The following is an 18,210-nucleotide window of genomic DNA, read 5'->3' on the forward strand; positions in this document are numbered from 1 at the left end:
TGTCTGTGAACTTGTGGCCAGCATGCAGCTACCTTATGTTACCCTCCTTTTTCATATCTGAATTGCTTAAGTAATGTCTTATGGTACGAGAACTTTTTTTCTTATTATTATTGATTTGAAACACACATCAGCGTAACTTTCTTTTTTCTCCTCACAGACAGAAGAAGTTGAAGTCCTGCAGTCCAAAAGTGTGGAACTGGCACAGTTGAGGCAGAGATGTGATGAACTGCAGAGGGCTTTGCAACAAACGCAGGTGTATAAGCAATGCACTGAGATGGATGTATACACATACCAGGCGGACCTCACCGAGCTGGAGTGAGTCAGTTCTCCATACTTGTGATCAGCCTGTTGTTATTATAAAATTAAAATATACTTCCTTACTGGAATATCTTTGTTTTTTTTTTTTTGTTTTTTTTTTAAAAAAAAGTAAGTAAAAAGTTAAAAAATAATTTTTTAAAAATATGTGTACAGGTTGCATGTATTCTCTATGTTTGCATTGGTTTCCTTTTGGTTCTCCTCTTTCCTCCCACAGTCCAAAGACATGCATTTCAAGGGAATTGATGATGTTTGCCTTTAGTATTGTCACATGGGAATGAATGAGATTGTGTGATTGACCTACAATGGGCTGGTGTCTTTTCAGGGTGCCATCATGGCCCTGCAATGAATTGATGGGTATATGGATTTTTAAAAAATGTACACATGGGATATAGCTCTCAGCGGTTCATTATTGAATATTTTTTTTAGAGTTTTAGCCAAATTGTCGAAAACTTCAGCATTTGGAAACAAGTTGCTTAGAAGCTAGACATCAATGTCTTCTCTCCTGGCAATGGGAACTATTTGGGCCAGCAGGTAGTGTAGTGGTTAGGGCTTGCAGTCTGAAGGTTCCGTGCTCGAATTCCACTTTTACTGTAGTATACTTGATCAGGGTGAGCACTTCTCAGTTGATGTAAGAATATCCAGCAGTAAAAAAAAATTTTAAATCATTATAATTCACTCATTGTAAAAACCTTATGTCTGCAAAATCCTACACATAAATATTTTCCTGATCTGGTTTTTAAAGCTGTTTTAATTACTTTAATGTTTTAATTAGCGCACAAATGCTTTCAATTGTTGTCTGACAAAAGATGAAAAGTAAGCTTATGTTTTTCACTGCCCAAACTAGACAGGCCCCAACCTGTCACACTGTAGTTTCCTTACTTAACTATCATTAATACAACTACAACAGATCTTCAGAAGAGATCCCTGTAGGTCAACAGTGCCTGTTGATGTTCTTGGTTAGTTCTCCTTTAACTCTGGCTCATGTGTAGTGCACTATAACTGACCCTTTGCAATCAAGTGGCACATGAATTATGCTGTTATTTTAGAACCTTTCCAGTTCATCCATTGTTCCATTTCTGTCACAGCAGAACATATTTGCATTAAGGGACAAGGAAGCAACCATTGCTATGTTAGTGAATATTTAGCGAAGCAGAATGGAAGAGTCCTGGGTGGGAATGCCAGGCATGAGTCTCTGGCTATGGCTTCCAGAGAAGAGACCACCTGTCCTGTGTAACCAGGTTTCCTGGAAGACCTGGGCCCCATTCAGTCTCTCTAGCTTTCCAGGGTAATGCTAACAGGAGCTGTCTTACACTTTTTCAGCTCTGAGAAACACCAGCTGCTGAAGGAGCAGAATAAGACTGCACTGGCTGAGAAAGAACACCTTGTAGATGAATGGAAGAGCTTGAGCAGCAGTAGGGCTTCCCAGCTTGTTTATCCTGTAAAGGTATTTCAATGACAAAGAACTACATTTAATTAAGTGCACTGTTACAGTACTAACAAAATATAAATCACAAGGAATAGTGATGTCGACAGAGTAGGACAATGTCAAAACTTCTCTGAAAACTACAGTTTCTCCAGAAATTCACTTAATAATAAGTAATAGTTTCTGCCTATCTCTAGTGATGCATTATATTGTGCCTTTAGGAAAATCTGGCCTTGCTGGGGAAGGAATCATCTACTGAGCAGCTCTCTCTGCTTCTGGTGGAGCGCAGCCAGCTTCAGAGTGACCTCCAGCATTGCCTGCAGGAAACCCACCAGCGAGATTTGCGATTCCAGCAGCTCAATGCCAAGGTACACAAAAGAGGATCAAACTTAAAAAATTAATTCAAAAGTGGACAATCCAAGCATACTGTATATGCCACTTCTCTTTAACTCTGTGGCATTTTGTTTGACCATTATTTTCCATCTCCTCCACAAGCTCCTGCAGACTCTGGAGGAGAAGATGGCTTTGTCCTCCCAACTAAAGACAGTTTCTCAAACATTGCGGGACACACAGCAGAACCTGGGCCAGCTTCAAAACCGCTGCTACTGGCTAGAGAGCCAGGGGCAGATTGTTCCTGGACAGGCTTTTCAGATACATACTCCTGTGAGCACTTTGTTTCTCTAACAATGGTCTGTCCGTGTTCATATTTTTGGACCTGTGATTACTCTAAAATTATCTCGCAAGTCTCTGTTGACCATAATGTTTTTCTGCCATTAGGGTGCAACGGCAGTAGAAGTCCCTCCTGGAGCACCCCAGGAGCGGAATGAGAACATCGACAGCCAGCCAACTAGAGAGCTGAAAACCAGGTGATTTTTGATTAAACTTTCTATAGATCTCGTTCAAGTGGCCGAACCTATCTTAACATTGTCCGTATTTGGTGAGCATCTGTGTTCTTTTACCCTTTCACTACTGTCTCTCCCTTGTCGCCTTGTTTCTCTATCACCTTTCTTGTTTCCTGCAGGCTGATTAAGGCAGAGCAGCAGCTAGACTCCTCCCAGAATGATGTGACTCGGCTGACGGAAAGCTTGGCAGAAGAACGGGCCAGAAGGGAATCAGCTGAGGAGGCTCTGAGATTAGCTGAGGACAGAGTTAAAAGGTATAGACATGTAAACTATATCCTCCAGTTCAGGCACTTTTTGCCAGTCCTGACCATAGAAACACAATTATACACAACTAGGTTTGGCAATTTCAGAGGTTTGACCTCGCTTCTGAGTGGAGTAACCCAGATGATATGTTAAGGATACTGTGGATATGTTCCATGTGTGAAAAACAATTGGGGGGACATTAATTTTTGTGTTTCAGCATGAATACCAGTGTTTCTAGGACAAGTGCAAGAGAGTTCATTATTCAACTGGAGTCGGATGAAGAGCGGGAGGCACTTATCATTGACCCCACTGAGAATATAGTCTCTCGCAAGGTCAGTAGCCTCTAAATTTTCCCTTGATGTCTCCATCAAGAAAGACAGAGGGAATGGATTTCTGGTGATGCACTGTTATGTTGGAAATATTTGTTTTACTTAGTTGCAAATATGCAGAACATGGACTTAATTCCTGATAGTCATGTTCAGGACATAGTTATCATCTGAACTCTATACCTCTTCCTTCCTCAGATGAAAAGTGGAGTACTTTTCTGCAGGCGATGGCTGCGTGGAAGGAGTCTGTATTGCTCAAAGCTCCTGACATCCCGGGCCAAGTCACGCTACCTTTTCCTTGCATACCTGTTAGCTTTGCATATCTTTGTCTTTATGTGCCTCACCGGTGCCCTGTGAAAACACTAATGCTGACCAGAGCAGACCCACAGCTCTACTGCAAGGGCTCGTGAAGAGGCATAGAGAGATGGGGCTATATGGGGCGAGCAGTCGCCCTCAGGGCCCTATTCACTGAATTGCCGTTAATAAACTGCACTGAAAAAAAATGCTGGAAGCCTTTAATGGCGTTATGCGACGTATAGCACTGAAGTCAGTTGTCACCTTCCGGTGTTTCACTGTTGCTTAGTTTTTCACCTACTCTGAAGCAGATCCTCTATCTTAGCTTTGAAACGGTACCAATTACACTTTTATTCAGTGACACTAATGGTACTGCTGTAGGTACGGTTTCTTGTGTTTTTAGCTGCTGATTGAGCTATGCACTACACTTTTACAGCAGTTTAATTTATTCATTCACAAGCAGCCCAATTGATATTCCATCAAAATAATTTTACGATTTGTGTGTATCAGTTATATTGGCTTGTCTTAGTCTTTATTGTACATATTGTTCACATTGTTTACAGATCATTGTATGAGTAATTATACAGTATATTTCTCTAAAGGTTTATTAAGTTCCTACTGAGCTGTATATATTGTGATTTGAAGACGCAATCTGTGCTACCGCTACTGAGTGCATCTACGATGATTTCTATATAGGGTCTATTTTTTAGGAAGTCTGGATGATCACTTGTATCTTCCACCCTTCGAGAATGTTTCCCCACCACTGGATGTCATTGATAAGCAGACATGTGCAATACACCTGAGGGTGTCCAGACCTTCAGTCGTTTCCTCGTCAGAGACATTAATAAAGCTTTTTTGGGGGAAAAAATTTGTCTTTCTTCTTGACCTAAACACTGATGGAAAACTTTTTTTGGATGAATAATTTAATCCATTTATAAAATACTTTGTTTGCTTACATATGATTTTTATACCTAACATTAATACCTAAATTGCCTAACCTACAGATAAAATTAAATATTGATAATGTATAATTGGCAGAATTTCTTCTAAATTCCAATTGCATATAGTTCACTTTTAGTAGTATGTTAGTACTTTTGAGCATTACTGTGTAATCACCTGGTTCTCAGTATACCTACAGTGTGCAAAAACCATTTTGTAAATTAATTCAAGATATTTTTTAAGTTCTCACAAGATCATTTTAATTCTAATTGCTTTACAAGTACATGTATCAAATAAAAGGCAATGTGTTAATGAATTGTATTTCTCCACGTTTGGATTAGTTGACTACTTTTTTGCGTAGTTGATCGGAGGTGTTGACAGGTTGACTGACATTACAAGCCAGTTGTATACTTCGCATGAATACAAGGTATTGAACAAACACTCCGGCGGTTTCGAAATGTCCTTTGAAGGTATTTTGGCGACAGGAGCGCCGCTGTAGTGCTCTTTATGGAATGCTTGCCTCAGTGACGCCCCAGCGGACTGACGTGACGAAAGGCCAGGCCTCCATTACAACTTATGCAAAGACCTTATTTATAGTGTGCGATGCTGCAGGATTCCAAAATGCCTTCCTCTGTGGACGCACAATCGTCCTCTCTTCCCACAATAGGCCACGCACCCCCCAATCTCTACCCATCCATCCACCCACATGCAATAAATTACCGTCTAATATTAAACCCCTGCAAAGACTGTGAACAACCTATTCGGTAGGATGGCTTCCAACTTTGCCCAGTGATTGTGTCCTTTTTCATGGGGGGCAACATGCCTTTGTAACTGTGAGTCCACTTGTTAGCATGGCAATGTCTCCTAAAAAGGGCTGACGGTTTGATGGCATTTGGTGGCAAGGACCGTGGGGATTCCTGTATAAATGCCTGGACCAGGTGAAGCCTGGCTTACTCTCTCAAGGGAGCGCCAGCTTGCAAGCCTCCTCTCCAGCTCTCCTAGGTGAGTGTAGCCCACATGGGCTCTTCCACATTTCTACACTACTACATTTCCGTTACCGTACTGCTACGCTTACTTTGGGACAGTCTCATGCATTAATATTAGATATTACATATGTTAACTGCATAGTGTTTTTAAGATGTTCCTTTGAAACTTTATAGCCTGGGGTCCTAAAGAGCCGGTAACCTAGATGCTCTGTATGAGTTAGAATGAATGCTGCGTTTTTTTTGTTTTTTCTCTGATTTTTTTTTTTTTTTTTTTTTTTTTAATTAAATGGAAGGTTTTTTAAATTTCAAGACAGTCATTGTCTTATGTGTAGGTTTATCTACACAATAAATTTTTGTGCTCTCGCTACAGATCTTGAAGATTTAAAAAAAAAAAAAAAAAAGTTGCATAAATCCTTTAGCCATAAATAGCCAATAGAGCTAAAATATATTAAGTCCATTGCAAAACTGGATTAATTATAGCTTCTTGGGGTTTTCTGAGGTCTTCATTAGAGTACAAATACTACTGAGTGATTTTTTTTTTTTCCCTGTTGTGTTCAGTATTTTTTAAGCTGCACTCTGTGGTTAAAAGGCATCACTGCTAAATGAATTATCATCTTCAGTCTTGAAGTGTGTGACTGGATTAATGTCTTTTTTTTTTTTTTTACTGATCTTCTCCGCGTCTTCCATACCAGTGTCCTTACGAGACCGACCCGTGTTTGTATTTCTGGAATGTTCTAGTGCAGGTTTACAGCAGACTGAATAAAGATGTGCGACGAAGAGGAGACCACCGCCCTGGTGTGTGACAACGGCTCTGGCCTGGTCAAGGCAGGTTTCGCTGGGGACGACGCCCCCAGGGCAGTGTTCCCTTCCATTGTGGGTCGCCCTCGTCACCAGGTAAAAACCCTCTTCCAGGTGACATCTTTGACTAGGTCCCACAGTGGTACATTCCATTTTAATAGATACTACAGTACTTTGACAGTACGTGATGAACTCGTCTGATGGTTGGCATCTAGTATCCTATGAGGATAAGTTGCGTAGCCACGTATCCATTGCATCATCCTTCTTTCGACCCATCTTTGTTTACATGTGAGTTCAGCCACAGACTAGACTCTGCTACACCTCACCCCGCCCCACATACCACGGGATCATGAGGTGAACCACGGTACCATGCACAGATTGGCCCCGCTTCACCTGTGTCTGTTCTATAAGCATCGCATAATCCATTAATGAAGAGGGGCTAATTGTGATAGCATTAGCACATTGCCCCTGGTATGATGGCATCTGGGCTACGCTTTCTAATCCGTTTAGCTCAGTGTCTTAAGATAAGCAGAGGGTATTGTTTGGTATTTATAGCTAGAGATGTCTGACACTAACTCCTGAGAATGAAGTAACTTAAAGCTCCTATAGTCAAATTAGCAGCAATGTTGCTACAGGCCTCAGCTCTCAGCAGCTAATATTAGTGAACAATAAACAGGTGGTTTCTAATTCCAGCCTCAAAGAGTCACCATCCACAGGGACTTACATTGGAGCACTTATCTTGCCAACATAGACAGTCACGGTTTTAACTGAACTTGAACCAATCCGACCACTTAAGACAGTTCACAGCGTCAACGATTTACCAATGTCTCGTAAACTAAACTGGTCATAACCCTGAACGGCCAGTCTTTGGTTTCTTGCTACTAGAGCAAACAGCGTGTCTAAGAAAACCTCAGATGTTGTGCGTCGCTGAACATCTGGCATTTTAGACCTATGGTGAAATAACTGTCATTCTTCCTTCTCCCAGGGTGTCATGGTGGGTATGGGCCAGAAAGACAGCTACGTTGGTGATGAGGCCCAGAGCAAAAGGGGTATCCTCACACTGAAATATCCCATTGAGCATGGAATCATCACCAACTGGGATGACATGGAGAAGGTATGAAGGACTGATTTAATTAGTCACTCATTGAAAAAGACACATTTTAATGGTATAACTCCCCACTGATCAATAATTATGATGTCCCCAGTAGTCATAATTATATTGTGAGTCAAATTCAGTATGGTGCATTTAAAATGTAAATCTGTTATATAATGTAATATGAGCCAGTCGGTTCTTGGAGGTATTGTGTTAATTTTATTTAATCTTTTGATCTTGTGGAGTACAGAAAATCTCTGGTAAATTCCAGCAAATTCATCCAAACTATTTGCAATACTAGGTCCACCAAGGTGCCTATTAGTTCCTATTTAGAATTACGTGCATGGTGTTTCATGCTGATTTTGCTTTTTTTTTTTAATTGCACTGAGTGATACATGAAAATTCTAATCCAAAGTTAGCTAAAGGTTGATGGCTCCTCCGTTGAAACCCAGACTTCGCTCACACGATGCCTTCTCCACAATCCGTGCCTGTTCTCAGATCTGGCACCATACCTTCTACAATGAGCTGCGTGTGGCCCCAGAAGAGCACCCCGTCCTGCTAACTGAGGCCCCGCTCAACCCCAAGGCCAACAGGGAGAAAATGACTCAGGTGAGCTCCGCACTTGTCTCTCTTCCTTCCCTCAAGATACCTGGAGAAGCATCTCCGTTTTTAATGTTTTAACCATTTACTTTCCAAATACTTAAAACTTGTTTCTACATTATTAATCTCTCACACAGCTATGCTGCCTGCAGCCCTTTATTCCAGTACCCTTCTATTCCCTGCAGTGGTCCAACATATTCTCTTTCTTTGATAGCACGTTCTCTTTTCCTGCAGATCATGTTTGAGACCTTCAATGTACCTGCCATGTATGTGGCGATCCAGGCTGTTCTCTCCCTGTACGCGTCTGGCCGTACCACCGGTAAATAGGTTCATTGCGAGTACGGTGAAACGCCTTTTGGGTAGGACAATGCTACTCGATTAGTTGTACTGGTCAATTAGCCTGACCTCTTCATTGCATTCAGATCTTAGCCCCTTATTTCAGTGTTTGTTCTCAGAACTGAAGTAAGTTCTGTCTGAATAGACAAAATATTAGACTGGGCACTCTGGTTGCCATCGGTGATAGGGGAGCCACATAAGCTGACCATCGACTGCTTGCGTCCCTGAAACCTCACAGGTATTGTGCTGGATGCTGGGGATGGTGTGACCCACAATGTGCCCGTATATGAGGGTTACGCCCTGCCCCATGCCATCATGAGGCTGGATCTGGCTGGCAGAGACCTGACCGACTACCTCATGAAGATCCTGACTGAGAGGGGCTACTCATTTGTCACTACTGGTGAGGCCACTGTCAGTTGACCGCTGAAATGGGGACACACATGTGTTATAAAGAAAAAACAATGCCATATTTTATTTTATTTGTATTTATTTAACATTATTTTGTGCTCTCACAATGTTAGCAGTCTCTTCACAAAAAAACTGTGTTCCGTATCAGAAGAAAATTACAGCTTTCAATATTTACACAACATCATTCTGATTTAAAATGCACTACTATTTAGATTATAACTTCTCGAAACCCACAATTCTGCCTTTGTCTGTCTGTGCGGGAACATGTACTGTTGGATGAAAGAGGCCTTTTTTAGAAAACAGTGTATGACCTGTTACAAGTATTTAAATATATGCGCTACTAAAATAGAAGGAGTTTTCAGCACTCGGCAGATGGGCAGCAGTCGGTCGGGGAGAAGTCATGGGTGGGCTTAACAGCTGGGAGGGTCTTGTGACTTTGAGGGGTGGCATCCCCGGCACTGGAGGCACGCCGGTGTCCAACCCGTCACGAGGTCAGGACGAGTCCATCAGTTATCTGTTGGGTATGTCTGCTAATGCGGCGGCCCCTCGGCCACCGTGTGTGGACTGAGCCCGGCGATGTAGAACTCACACAGTCCACAGCTCTGAGTGAGTCCGGCCCGTGATTCTAATCAGAGCAGATTTTGGAGAACTGAGAGATCGTTTCCTTTTTTGTTTACATTTACATTTATTTATTTATCTGACACTTTTCTCCAAAGCGCCTTAGAATATTAATCTACCTACAACTACTTACCCATTTGTATAGCTGGGTAATCTTACTGGAGGAAGTACCTTGCTCAAGGGTACTACAGCTGGAGGTGAGATTCGAACCTGCGACCTTTGGGAGTTTGAAACAAAGCAGAAAAATTTCTCGTGTTCTCAGGCCTGTTTTGGAAAGAAGAGAAGCGATCAAAGTGTTGAGCTCCCCATCTGACTCTCGTTGGTCACGGAACACCCTTTTAGGTTAACTGTGGGTAGATGATGTACCCTGTCGGTGAAATAATGTAACTGCATCTGATCTGAATGGACAGGGAATTACTGACCCACTGTCAGGTCACATATAATACTGGAATGTAGACACATGGATCTTATGATATTTACTTCACGTTTCTTTCACTGTAGTAGAATGAATGCCTGCAAAATGCCAAAGACATGCTGTTCAGGTTCCCTCATAGTGTGTGAATGACAGCGAGAGAGTGTGTTCCGCTGATGTATGGATGAGTGACCCAGTGTAAGCAGTGTATCTAGCAGTGTAAGTCACCGCGGTGAATAAGGTGTGTGGGCTCATAACACTACATAGAGCTCATTCGAAGTCGCTTTGGAGAAAAGCATTTGCTAAATAAATAAATGTAAATGTAAAATGACTAAACATGCATTTTTAATTTCAAAAAGATTATCACAAACTGCAATCTGTCTAGTTTTTTTTTTGACTACAGCATACTATTTCCAATTTTCAAAGGTTAAAATTATAATTTCACTGGAATCTGAAATCCTACAGTTCCCAGTGCTGGTGTTTAGGCAGAGTAACATATTTTTAGGTTTTTGTTTTGTGCTTTACAACTTATCTACAGCTTTGCTGCCATTTCACTTCACTGAGTTTCATTTCACTAGTGCGGCAGCTGGTTCCGTAGTGGCTGGAGCTGCTGCCTTTGGGCCCAAAGGTCACAGGTTCAAATCCCAACTCCAGCTGCAGTACCCTTGAGCAAGGTACTCACCCTGAATTGTTCTAGTAAAAAATTACCCAGCTGTATAAATGGATAAATAGTTGCAGGCAGCCAAGTTGCCTTGCGGAAAAGCATCAGCTAAACGAATAAATGTTCATCAGTCTTTTATAAATGACTTAATGTTCACAAAACTTATATATATATATATATATACGGATCACACAATATTTAGCATACCTATTCTCCAGTGTGAACTACTTGGGACTCTTTTTATTTGAGATTTTCAAGTAGTTGTATTTGATTTTTTACCAAGCTCTCTGCTCAAATAGATCATAGCAACATTTTTTCATGGCCACTTGCACATTTGCACTACAAGAGCAGCCTTCATGCGTGTGTCAGTTTATACTGGTTTATGATATGCACACGCAGAGCACAGTTTTGCCTAAGCTCACACAGAAAGACTCTTCCATTTCCATCCCGCAGCTGAGCGTGAGATTGTGCGTGACATCAAGGAGAAGCTGTGCTACGTGGCTCTGGACTTTGAGAACGAAATGGCCACAGCTGCCTCCTCCTCCTCCCTGGAGAAGAGCTACGAGCTGCCTGATGGCCAGGTCATCACCATCGGAAATGAGAGGTTCCGCTGCCCAGAGACCCTCTTCCAGCCCTCCTTCATTGGTCAGTTCATGTGGCCCAATGCAATCCAAGCAGCATAATGCATCATACCATATCTGCATAGTATTAAGCATTAGAATGGTCAACACATAGTACAGCTCATAACATAAAACTCAAAAACATTACATTCCTTTCATTATTTTTACTTTACATTCTTTGTAATAGTCATTATTTTTTCATTTTCTAATCAAATGCAACAGAAGTGTCAGCTTCTAGTCAGGAATAATTCTCCAAAATACACAGTAATTATCATAATAACAATTTAGATGTCAGCTGGTCAGCAGTTGGTTGTAGCACCAGACCGTTCGTTTGTCCTTGAAGACCACGTGGGCCAAGCACACGTGAGCTCCAGGGCCCAATACAACTACGTGTATTATTTCTGGTATGAGGAGTGTCGTGTTTCTCCATGCCAGAGCGGTAATGCTTCAGTGCTCCTCAACAGAAGAATGCCGTGCGAAGAAGAGGAGGGGTCAATGTGTGGAATGAAAACCGCGCACGCTCCATGCAGCTTGCAGGAGGTCATTTCTAGCCCATCCGTTAAGGCGCTGAGAGTCACGCATGCTACGGCCCAGTTCTAAAGTAGGTCTGAGGCCAGCTGGCGGTCAGTACCTCCGCAGCTGTTGGCTCAGCAGGAAACGCCACCATGTGGATCAGCTACCGTCTATTTCATACGTTTTCTTTGAAGATCCTTTATCCACAAGATGTTGACATTTTTATCCGCAGTGCAGGACCACAGCAAAATCACATCCGTTACCTTACCGCACTCATGCAGTTTACTCATTCCTGTTCTTGTGCCGCCACACGATTATTATTATTATTATTATTATTATTGGAAATGTAGTATTTCTCTTTTTGCTAGCAACTTTACCCAAAATTATTTTTCTCTCGTCTATGTACCAGGGTATTGTTACTAGAACAATTCATGGTTAGTACTTTGAATAGTGGTTAGTACTCTTTAGAAAACAAAAACACAAGACAGCACTAACCACTGCATGCGTATGTAACTGTATGTATACGACTCTGTGTCTGAATGATGGTTTTGCCCCCCGCCACACCAGGCATGGAGTCTGCTGGTATTCACGAGACCACATACAATGGCATCATGAAGTGTGACATTGACATTCGCAAGGACCTGTATGCCAACAATGTGCTGTCTGGCGGTACCACCATGTACCCTGGTATCGGTGACCGCATGCAGAAGGAGATCACTGCTCTGGCTCCCAGCACCATGAAGATTAAGGTAGGACACTGAGAAACCCAACCTTAACCTTATCCTCTGTGGCATCATGTGTCCAGTAAGATATCATCATGGCTGCATGTTGGACAGAAATTTACAGTCTGATAAGTTCATGACACCAATGGAAAGTGGACCTCAGACTGAATGTGGTGCATTAGGATGTAATCGCAGTTATTGGTGTGAAAGCAGTTACATATGGACATTTTTTACTAGGCATTTACATTATAGGCTCCTCTTAGTGAGAGAAGCTCTATATGAAGATGTGATGCTGACTGCTGGTGGTTTCCCCATGCAGATGATCGCCCCTCCTGAGCGTAAATACTCAGTGTGGATCGGAGGCTCCATCCTGGCTTCCCTGTCCACCTTCCAGCAGATGTGGATCAGCAAAGACGAGTACGAGGAGGCTGGGCCCTCCATCGTCCATCGGAAGTGCTTCTAAAGCTCCCCACGTGTCACCGTCCTCAGCCGTCCACGCTCACGCAGTCTGCCTCTCTCTGTGTCACTGCTACCAGTTCTGTGGATGACTGCTATCTTCCCGCCATGGATGACTTGTCCAGATTTCTTGTTCCCAGGTTCTCGCATTGGGTCGTATGTTGGCCTGCGCAATAAAATTCCAGTGCAACTCTGTGCATCACCCGTGTCTCGTCTGTCTTCTTGCAGCAAAGGCTGTAAAAGCTGGATGCCACTCACGCAACAATCTAATCAGTTTTCAAACCCATATTGGTCTTCTGCACTGGGGCAGTGAACCTCATACTAATAAACTGTGATATAGTCAGTGGTGGCTAGTAATGAGTTATCTTTACTCAGTTACCTACACTCAAGTACATTTTTGAAGAAATAGTACTTTTAAATGTCATTTTTGACGTTATTACTTTTTGCTTTTACTTGAATTAATTTCTAAAGAAAGAAAGTTAGTTTTAATCCATCACACTTCTAAACTGAAGGTCGTCAAACAGCACACATTTTTGGAGGTTAATTTTATTTTGCTGATTTTTCTGTTCACATTTACTAAAAGAAAAGATGCACCCAGGGTATTGCTATGATGAATGTCTGAGTTCTGATTTCGTGAACTTGTTTGCCACTTTTGCGTTTTAATCCGGAACGCAACTTTTGGACAGCGTGAAATTTTTTCCTGTTTTTCAGCGAAGCTGGAACCTTCAAAAGAACCCAAAAATTATATTGTCTAAACATTCACCTGCACTTCACAGGGCCATTTGGCTACTCCACTCACCTCTGGATATAGTCAATAAATTATAGATTTCAAAGGAAGTGCAGGGGGTAGATTCCACATTTGATGTGCATGTGCTGGATCCTATGCTGCCAAAATGAATACATTTTTTGATAAAAAAGTGACCAATGCTCTTTATACTGTTACAAATAAGGAAACAAACCAGCAAAATCTAAACTAGACATGGGTACTCTTTTTATGCAAAATCATTCATAGCACCCAGAATAGGGGGTGCAGGGAAACTCCGCCCCACCAGTTGCTGCTATGGCAACAATCCCTGCAGTTCCCTGCGCACTCCATATTTTCTGATATGAATCAAAGAGCCAATTCCATTTGATATTTCTGTCTCTGTTCAAGGGCATTAATTAAAAAAAGGTTCCGTGACATGAAGCACAGCCTTGGATCTTAAAAATACGTCACTTTCAGCCGCGTCGCTCCAAAATGCAAAAGAGGTGACGGGGTACGTTTGAATGACACCGAGACCTTGACGGTCCTTTGAATCTTCAGAAACAGTCATTTCCACAATACGGTTTACGCGTCCGTAAAATATGCTCATAAATAGATATGCTGTCATGTAGTCAATGCACAAGAAAAAAGTTTTTATTCTTCATATTGTTGTGTAATGAATGTTGGGGATGTTTACTAGTATATATATTACTGCAGCTATAGTACCAAAGTGCAAGGTACTTAACTTAAACTGATCCAGTAAAATTACCCAGCTGTCTAAATGGGTAAATAATTGTAAGTAGCTTAATACCGTGAGTCGCTTTGGAAAAATGCATCAGATGAATGAATAAGTATAATAAACTGAATGTTGCTGGCTCAAGTCCCCCCGAAAACCCACGAGACAGAAAGGGAACCTTTTTCTACACTTTCGTCAAGAATGTCACTCTTGCAGAAGTCAATTTTGTGAGAAAATAATGCCAGACCGTGACGAGCACTAACTGACTTCACCGATGTCTTTGAGTCACCGTAAATCAGTAAATCATGGCTCATTTATAAATGTAAATGTTCGTACGGAAGCGATATTTTCTGGCATGGAAGATAACGGTATTAGTGCACAATATAATTCGTCCGGACTATATACATTTTACAAAATGGCATATTTGTTCAAACAGATTTTCGTTCATATTTTTCACGTGACAGTATTCTTTCTCGTTGCGGTATTGATCAAGTGTCTGTCACAACTGATGGTGATTCATTACGTTGTAGTGGTCATGAGGCCACTCTCAGATATTGACCGCCACCTTATAGGATTTTTTTATTGAGCTGTAATCAGTGTAGAAGCCGTTGACAGGTTTTTGTCAGATTAAGGTCAAAGAAGATTTATTTTAGATCATTTTGCTAAAACGTACCATTTCTGAGCACTAACCTCTGGAGAGACGTGTGTAACCGTGAAGGTTTTGGTTAACTCACAGTCCTGCGGTCTTCTTACGAAAAACGTTCTCTTCGTGCGACAGAGACAGGCACAAAGTTGCCCTGAGCACGGACGTGAGATGCTCTTTTTCTTGTTTCGTTGTTTTTTGACAAGGCGAGACGGCCAGGAGTCAGTTTAGCATGTTTTGACCAGAAGAGACTTGAGAACCATGACCTCACCTATTCCTACCCGTCAAAGTGATTCAAGGTGATGAAAACAGATGCTCATCGCCTGCTGTTTTCTCGATAAGGCTTGATCATAGCAAAGCAGCTGTCTGAAGACACTTCATTTCTGAAAGGTTACATTCCCTCTCTGTGGTGTGGCAGGTTTGACCGGGTCCTGCTCTTCAGTGTGTCTAGGGTTCGAGTCCCGCTTGGGGTGCCTTGCGACAGACTGGCGTCCCATCCTGGGTGTGTCCCCTCCCCCTCCGGCCTTATGCCCTGCGTTGCCGGGTTGGGCTCTGGCTGTGATTTTTTTTTAAACTTCTTTCTGAGGTTGATCGAACCTCTACGACTTGTTAGGGAGCAGCAAAACTGGTACTTCAGCACCTGAGCCGTACATCTGGATGTGAGTTTGAATGTGGCTCGAGGAGTTCAGATCTTGCACCTTCTCCCACTGTGTGCAATCCCAGGTCAGTCACGGAAGAAGGTAAATGCTAAACCGCTTCCCTACCCTCCCTTAGCATGAAAACCATGTGAGCAGTCACCACGATTTGAACTTGACTCAGCGGTACTAAGCAGACCCCACCGAACCTTCGCATCTTGGCAGGGCATCTCCGTCACTTCTGCGCGTTTTCTCGGGGGATCAACACTCTTTGCAATATGTGTAATGTTGCGATCTCCACTTCGGAAGAGGGCAGCCGGTTGCCCATTGAGCTGACCTGCTTTTTCAGCACTGTTCTCCACGGTTCCGCCTGTACTGTTTAAAGAAAGCCTTTTCAGCTCTAACATCTTGCAGACCAATCGAATAAAATCCGACCTATTTGCAAAAGCACTTTCAGGGCATTTTATCTCAATTGCGAATCTTAACTGCGGCTCAAGATAGAGGCGTGTATGATCACGCATGCCTGTGAGTGAGGTTCAGCCACCTACAGAGAGTTTTCGGCAGGCTGGTAGGTGTTCGTATCTACTGTGTGTCTGTCACCTGTACTCGCCTCAGTATGAAGGACATGGGAGGGCTGGGGGTACGAATGTGTAATTCCCCAGATGAGGGAGCACGGGGCATTCTGGGCCTTGTATGTTGTATGTTGTCACCCATGGAGGTGAAGCAGATTACCTGTGCCGGGCTGCCATGGTGGTCCCAGGGCATTTTAGCTATTGTTAGTAACTCCGAGGTGGGGGAGCGGGGGTGCGGTAGCGCAGTGGGTTTACCCGGGTCCTGCTCTCCGGCGGGTCTGGGGTTTGAGTCCTGCGGGGGCTGCCTTGTGATGGACTGGCGTCCCATCCCGGGTGTGTCCCCTCCCCCCTCCAGCCTTGTGCCCTGTGTTGCTGGGTTAGGCTCTGGTTCGCCATGACCCTACTCAAGACAAGTGGTTTCAGTCAGTGTGTGCATGTATCTGTGTGTGTAGTAACCCAGTCATCCCTCCTCACACATTCCCATCTTAGTCCAGGCCACAGTAATGGAGATAGTAATATGTGAAAGAAAAGGGCTCCCTGCTAAGTGAACAAGGCCTGAAATATGACAATGCATATTGATATGAATGAATATAATAATGAGAATGTTACAGAACTGAAAAATGTGCGTAGTTAGTTGTTTAATATTCAAACAAAGTAATTAAATTAGTCACGGCTTTTTATCGCCGCCGCTTTACAGTAACGATGGTTTTGCTGTAAATTTTATCAGTGCCATAACTAGGAGGAAACAGCGGCACACACGCACACACACACACACTGTCTGAACCGCTTATCCCATACGGGGTCACAGGAAGCCAGAACCTAACCCAGCAACACAGGGCATAAGGCTGGAGGGGGGACACACACCCAGGACGGGACACCAGTCCATCACAAGGCACCCCCAGTGGGACGTGAACTCCAGACCCACCGGAGAGAAGGACCCGGTCCAACCCACCGCACCACCGCGCCCCCCTGAAAACGGTGGCTTACACTTTAATTTACGGTATAATGTCCATCTGAGCTGCACTATAATGAGTGTAGAGGCTGCGCTGAACACCGATAATCCTTAAGTGCTCGACAAGGACAGCGCTGAATTTGTCAAGTACCATCAGTGTGTTTGACCTGCTGTACATGACACCAGACGTGCGTGTCGTGCCTATTTTGGGAATGCTTCTTCTCTTTGAGATTGTGCAAACGCTCTGTGTTTGATCGATAGAACCAAACGTAGAAACGGAAATATTGATTTCTGCTGTCGCTTGTGTTGTTGTATATTTGTTCATTTCCACACACAAAAAAAAAAAGGCATTTAAAACTTGTATTATCGAGGCTCTGCTTTCCAGCTCGACGGGGTGCGGCTGAGATGCCGCTGAAGCCGAAAGTAGGAGGCGAGCGATTTCTGAGCCGTGTATTGTTGCCTGCGTTGTGTAATGTCATTACGGCGAAGCTGCAGGCAATGTAGTTTGCTGCTGTGATGTTTTGGGTGCCCTGAAGGGAAGTAGCAAGTCATCAATGAGAGTGTAGATGATGGAACTGCGTTTTTCCCTTTTATTTTTGGTTTGTGACTTGCTTCGCCGCTCCCACCAGCCGGGGAAGGAGGGAAAACCGCTGCGAAGTCCGCGTACGGCTTAGGAAGCACATTCCTTCTGCCCCTGCCTCCCAAAGAGGTAACACACAAAATCCATGCAAAAAGCAGAAGGCCGACTCATTTATTGACCTCTTCGGGTCTGTAACGGCAGCCTTAGAAATCAGTTTTCGTCAAAATCCCTCACAGCACAGCGCTGTCGGAGATGAAATATCGCCATGTACGTTCATTCATTTTGCACATCCCATTGACATTTAGCAGACGCTTTTTGCCGAAGCGACGTACAGCGATTGCGGTGTGGTACCCTGCATAGATTTGCACTGCGGTATTTGTTGCAGTTACCATTGTATTTCTTACCACTTCTATATACTCTGTCCACATTTAAAAAGGCTCTTAAAACTCATCTCTTCCTTCTCCAGACTCACCTCACCCATCATCTCTTAAGTCCATGTAAGGTGCAAATGTTCGTGCTCTATAACTTTGAGATCATAACTGTTGAGCAGTGGATAATCCTTTACGCAACTACTCATGTAATTTAACGTAAATGTTCATTTATATACGCACACACACTTTCTGAACCACCTGTCTCATACAGGGTCGCGGGGAGCCAGAGCCTAACCCAGGGTGTAAGGCTG

At 43.1% G+C, this 18,210-nt stretch overlaps 2 protein-coding genes across 6 annotated transcripts in view; both read left to right on the forward strand.

Moving 5' to 3' along the window:
* The window catches only part of LOC108941088 (golgin subfamily B member 1), a 33,141-nt gene extending 28,767 nt beyond the window's left edge, over positions 1-4,374 (forward strand). For all 5 annotated transcript variants that reach the window (XM_018763564.2, XM_018763568.2, XM_018763565.2 and 2 more), the window contains exons 22-29: positions 158-315; positions 1,639-1,762; positions 1,963-2,109; positions 2,237-2,404; positions 2,519-2,607; positions 2,763-2,897; positions 3,104-3,218; positions 3,411-4,374. In XM_018763564.2, coding sequence (XP_018619080.2) covers positions 158-315; positions 1,639-1,762; positions 1,963-2,109; positions 2,237-2,404; positions 2,519-2,607; positions 2,763-2,897; positions 3,104-3,218; positions 3,411-3,569 — 1,095 coding nt within the window. In that variant the 3' untranslated portion in view covers positions 3,570-4,374. The remainder of the gene's footprint in view (positions 1-157; positions 316-1,638; positions 1,763-1,962; positions 2,110-2,236; positions 2,405-2,518; positions 2,608-2,762; positions 2,898-3,103; positions 3,219-3,410) is intronic.
* Positions 4,375-6,196: 1,822 nt separating this feature from the next.
* Positions 6,197-12,857, forward strand: acte1 (actin, epsilon 1). Its single transcript, XM_018763672.2, has 8 exons — positions 6,197-6,325; positions 7,215-7,343; positions 7,821-7,931; positions 8,157-8,241; positions 8,497-8,658; positions 10,811-11,002; positions 12,058-12,239; positions 12,532-12,857. Exons 1-8 carry the CDS (start codon positions 6,197-6,199, stop codon positions 12,673-12,675), a joined length of 1,134 nt encoding a protein of 377 aa, XP_018619188.1. The 3' UTR covers positions 12,676-12,857.
* The last annotated feature ends 5,353 nt before the right edge of the window (positions 12,858-18,210 follow it).

The sequence above is a fragment of the Scleropages formosus genome, chromosome 11 (assembly GCF_900964775.1).
Source record: "Scleropages formosus chromosome 11, fSclFor1.1, whole genome shotgun sequence".
Lineage (NCBI taxonomy): Eukaryota > Metazoa > Chordata > Actinopteri > Osteoglossiformes > Osteoglossidae > Scleropages > Scleropages formosus.

Coding starts and splice junctions, on each gene's coding strand:
- acte1 (XM_018763672.2), top strand. CDS start 6,197: ATGTGCGACGAAGAGGAGACCACCGCCCTGGTGTGTGACAACGGCTCT. Junction 7,344..7,820: donor ACTGGGATGACATGGAGAAG/GTATGAAGGACT, acceptor GCCTGTTCTCAG/ATCTGGCACCATACCTTCTA. Junction 12,240..12,531: donor CCAGCACCATGAAGATTAAG/GTAGGACACTGA, acceptor TTCCCCATGCAG/ATGATCGCCCCTCCTGAGCG.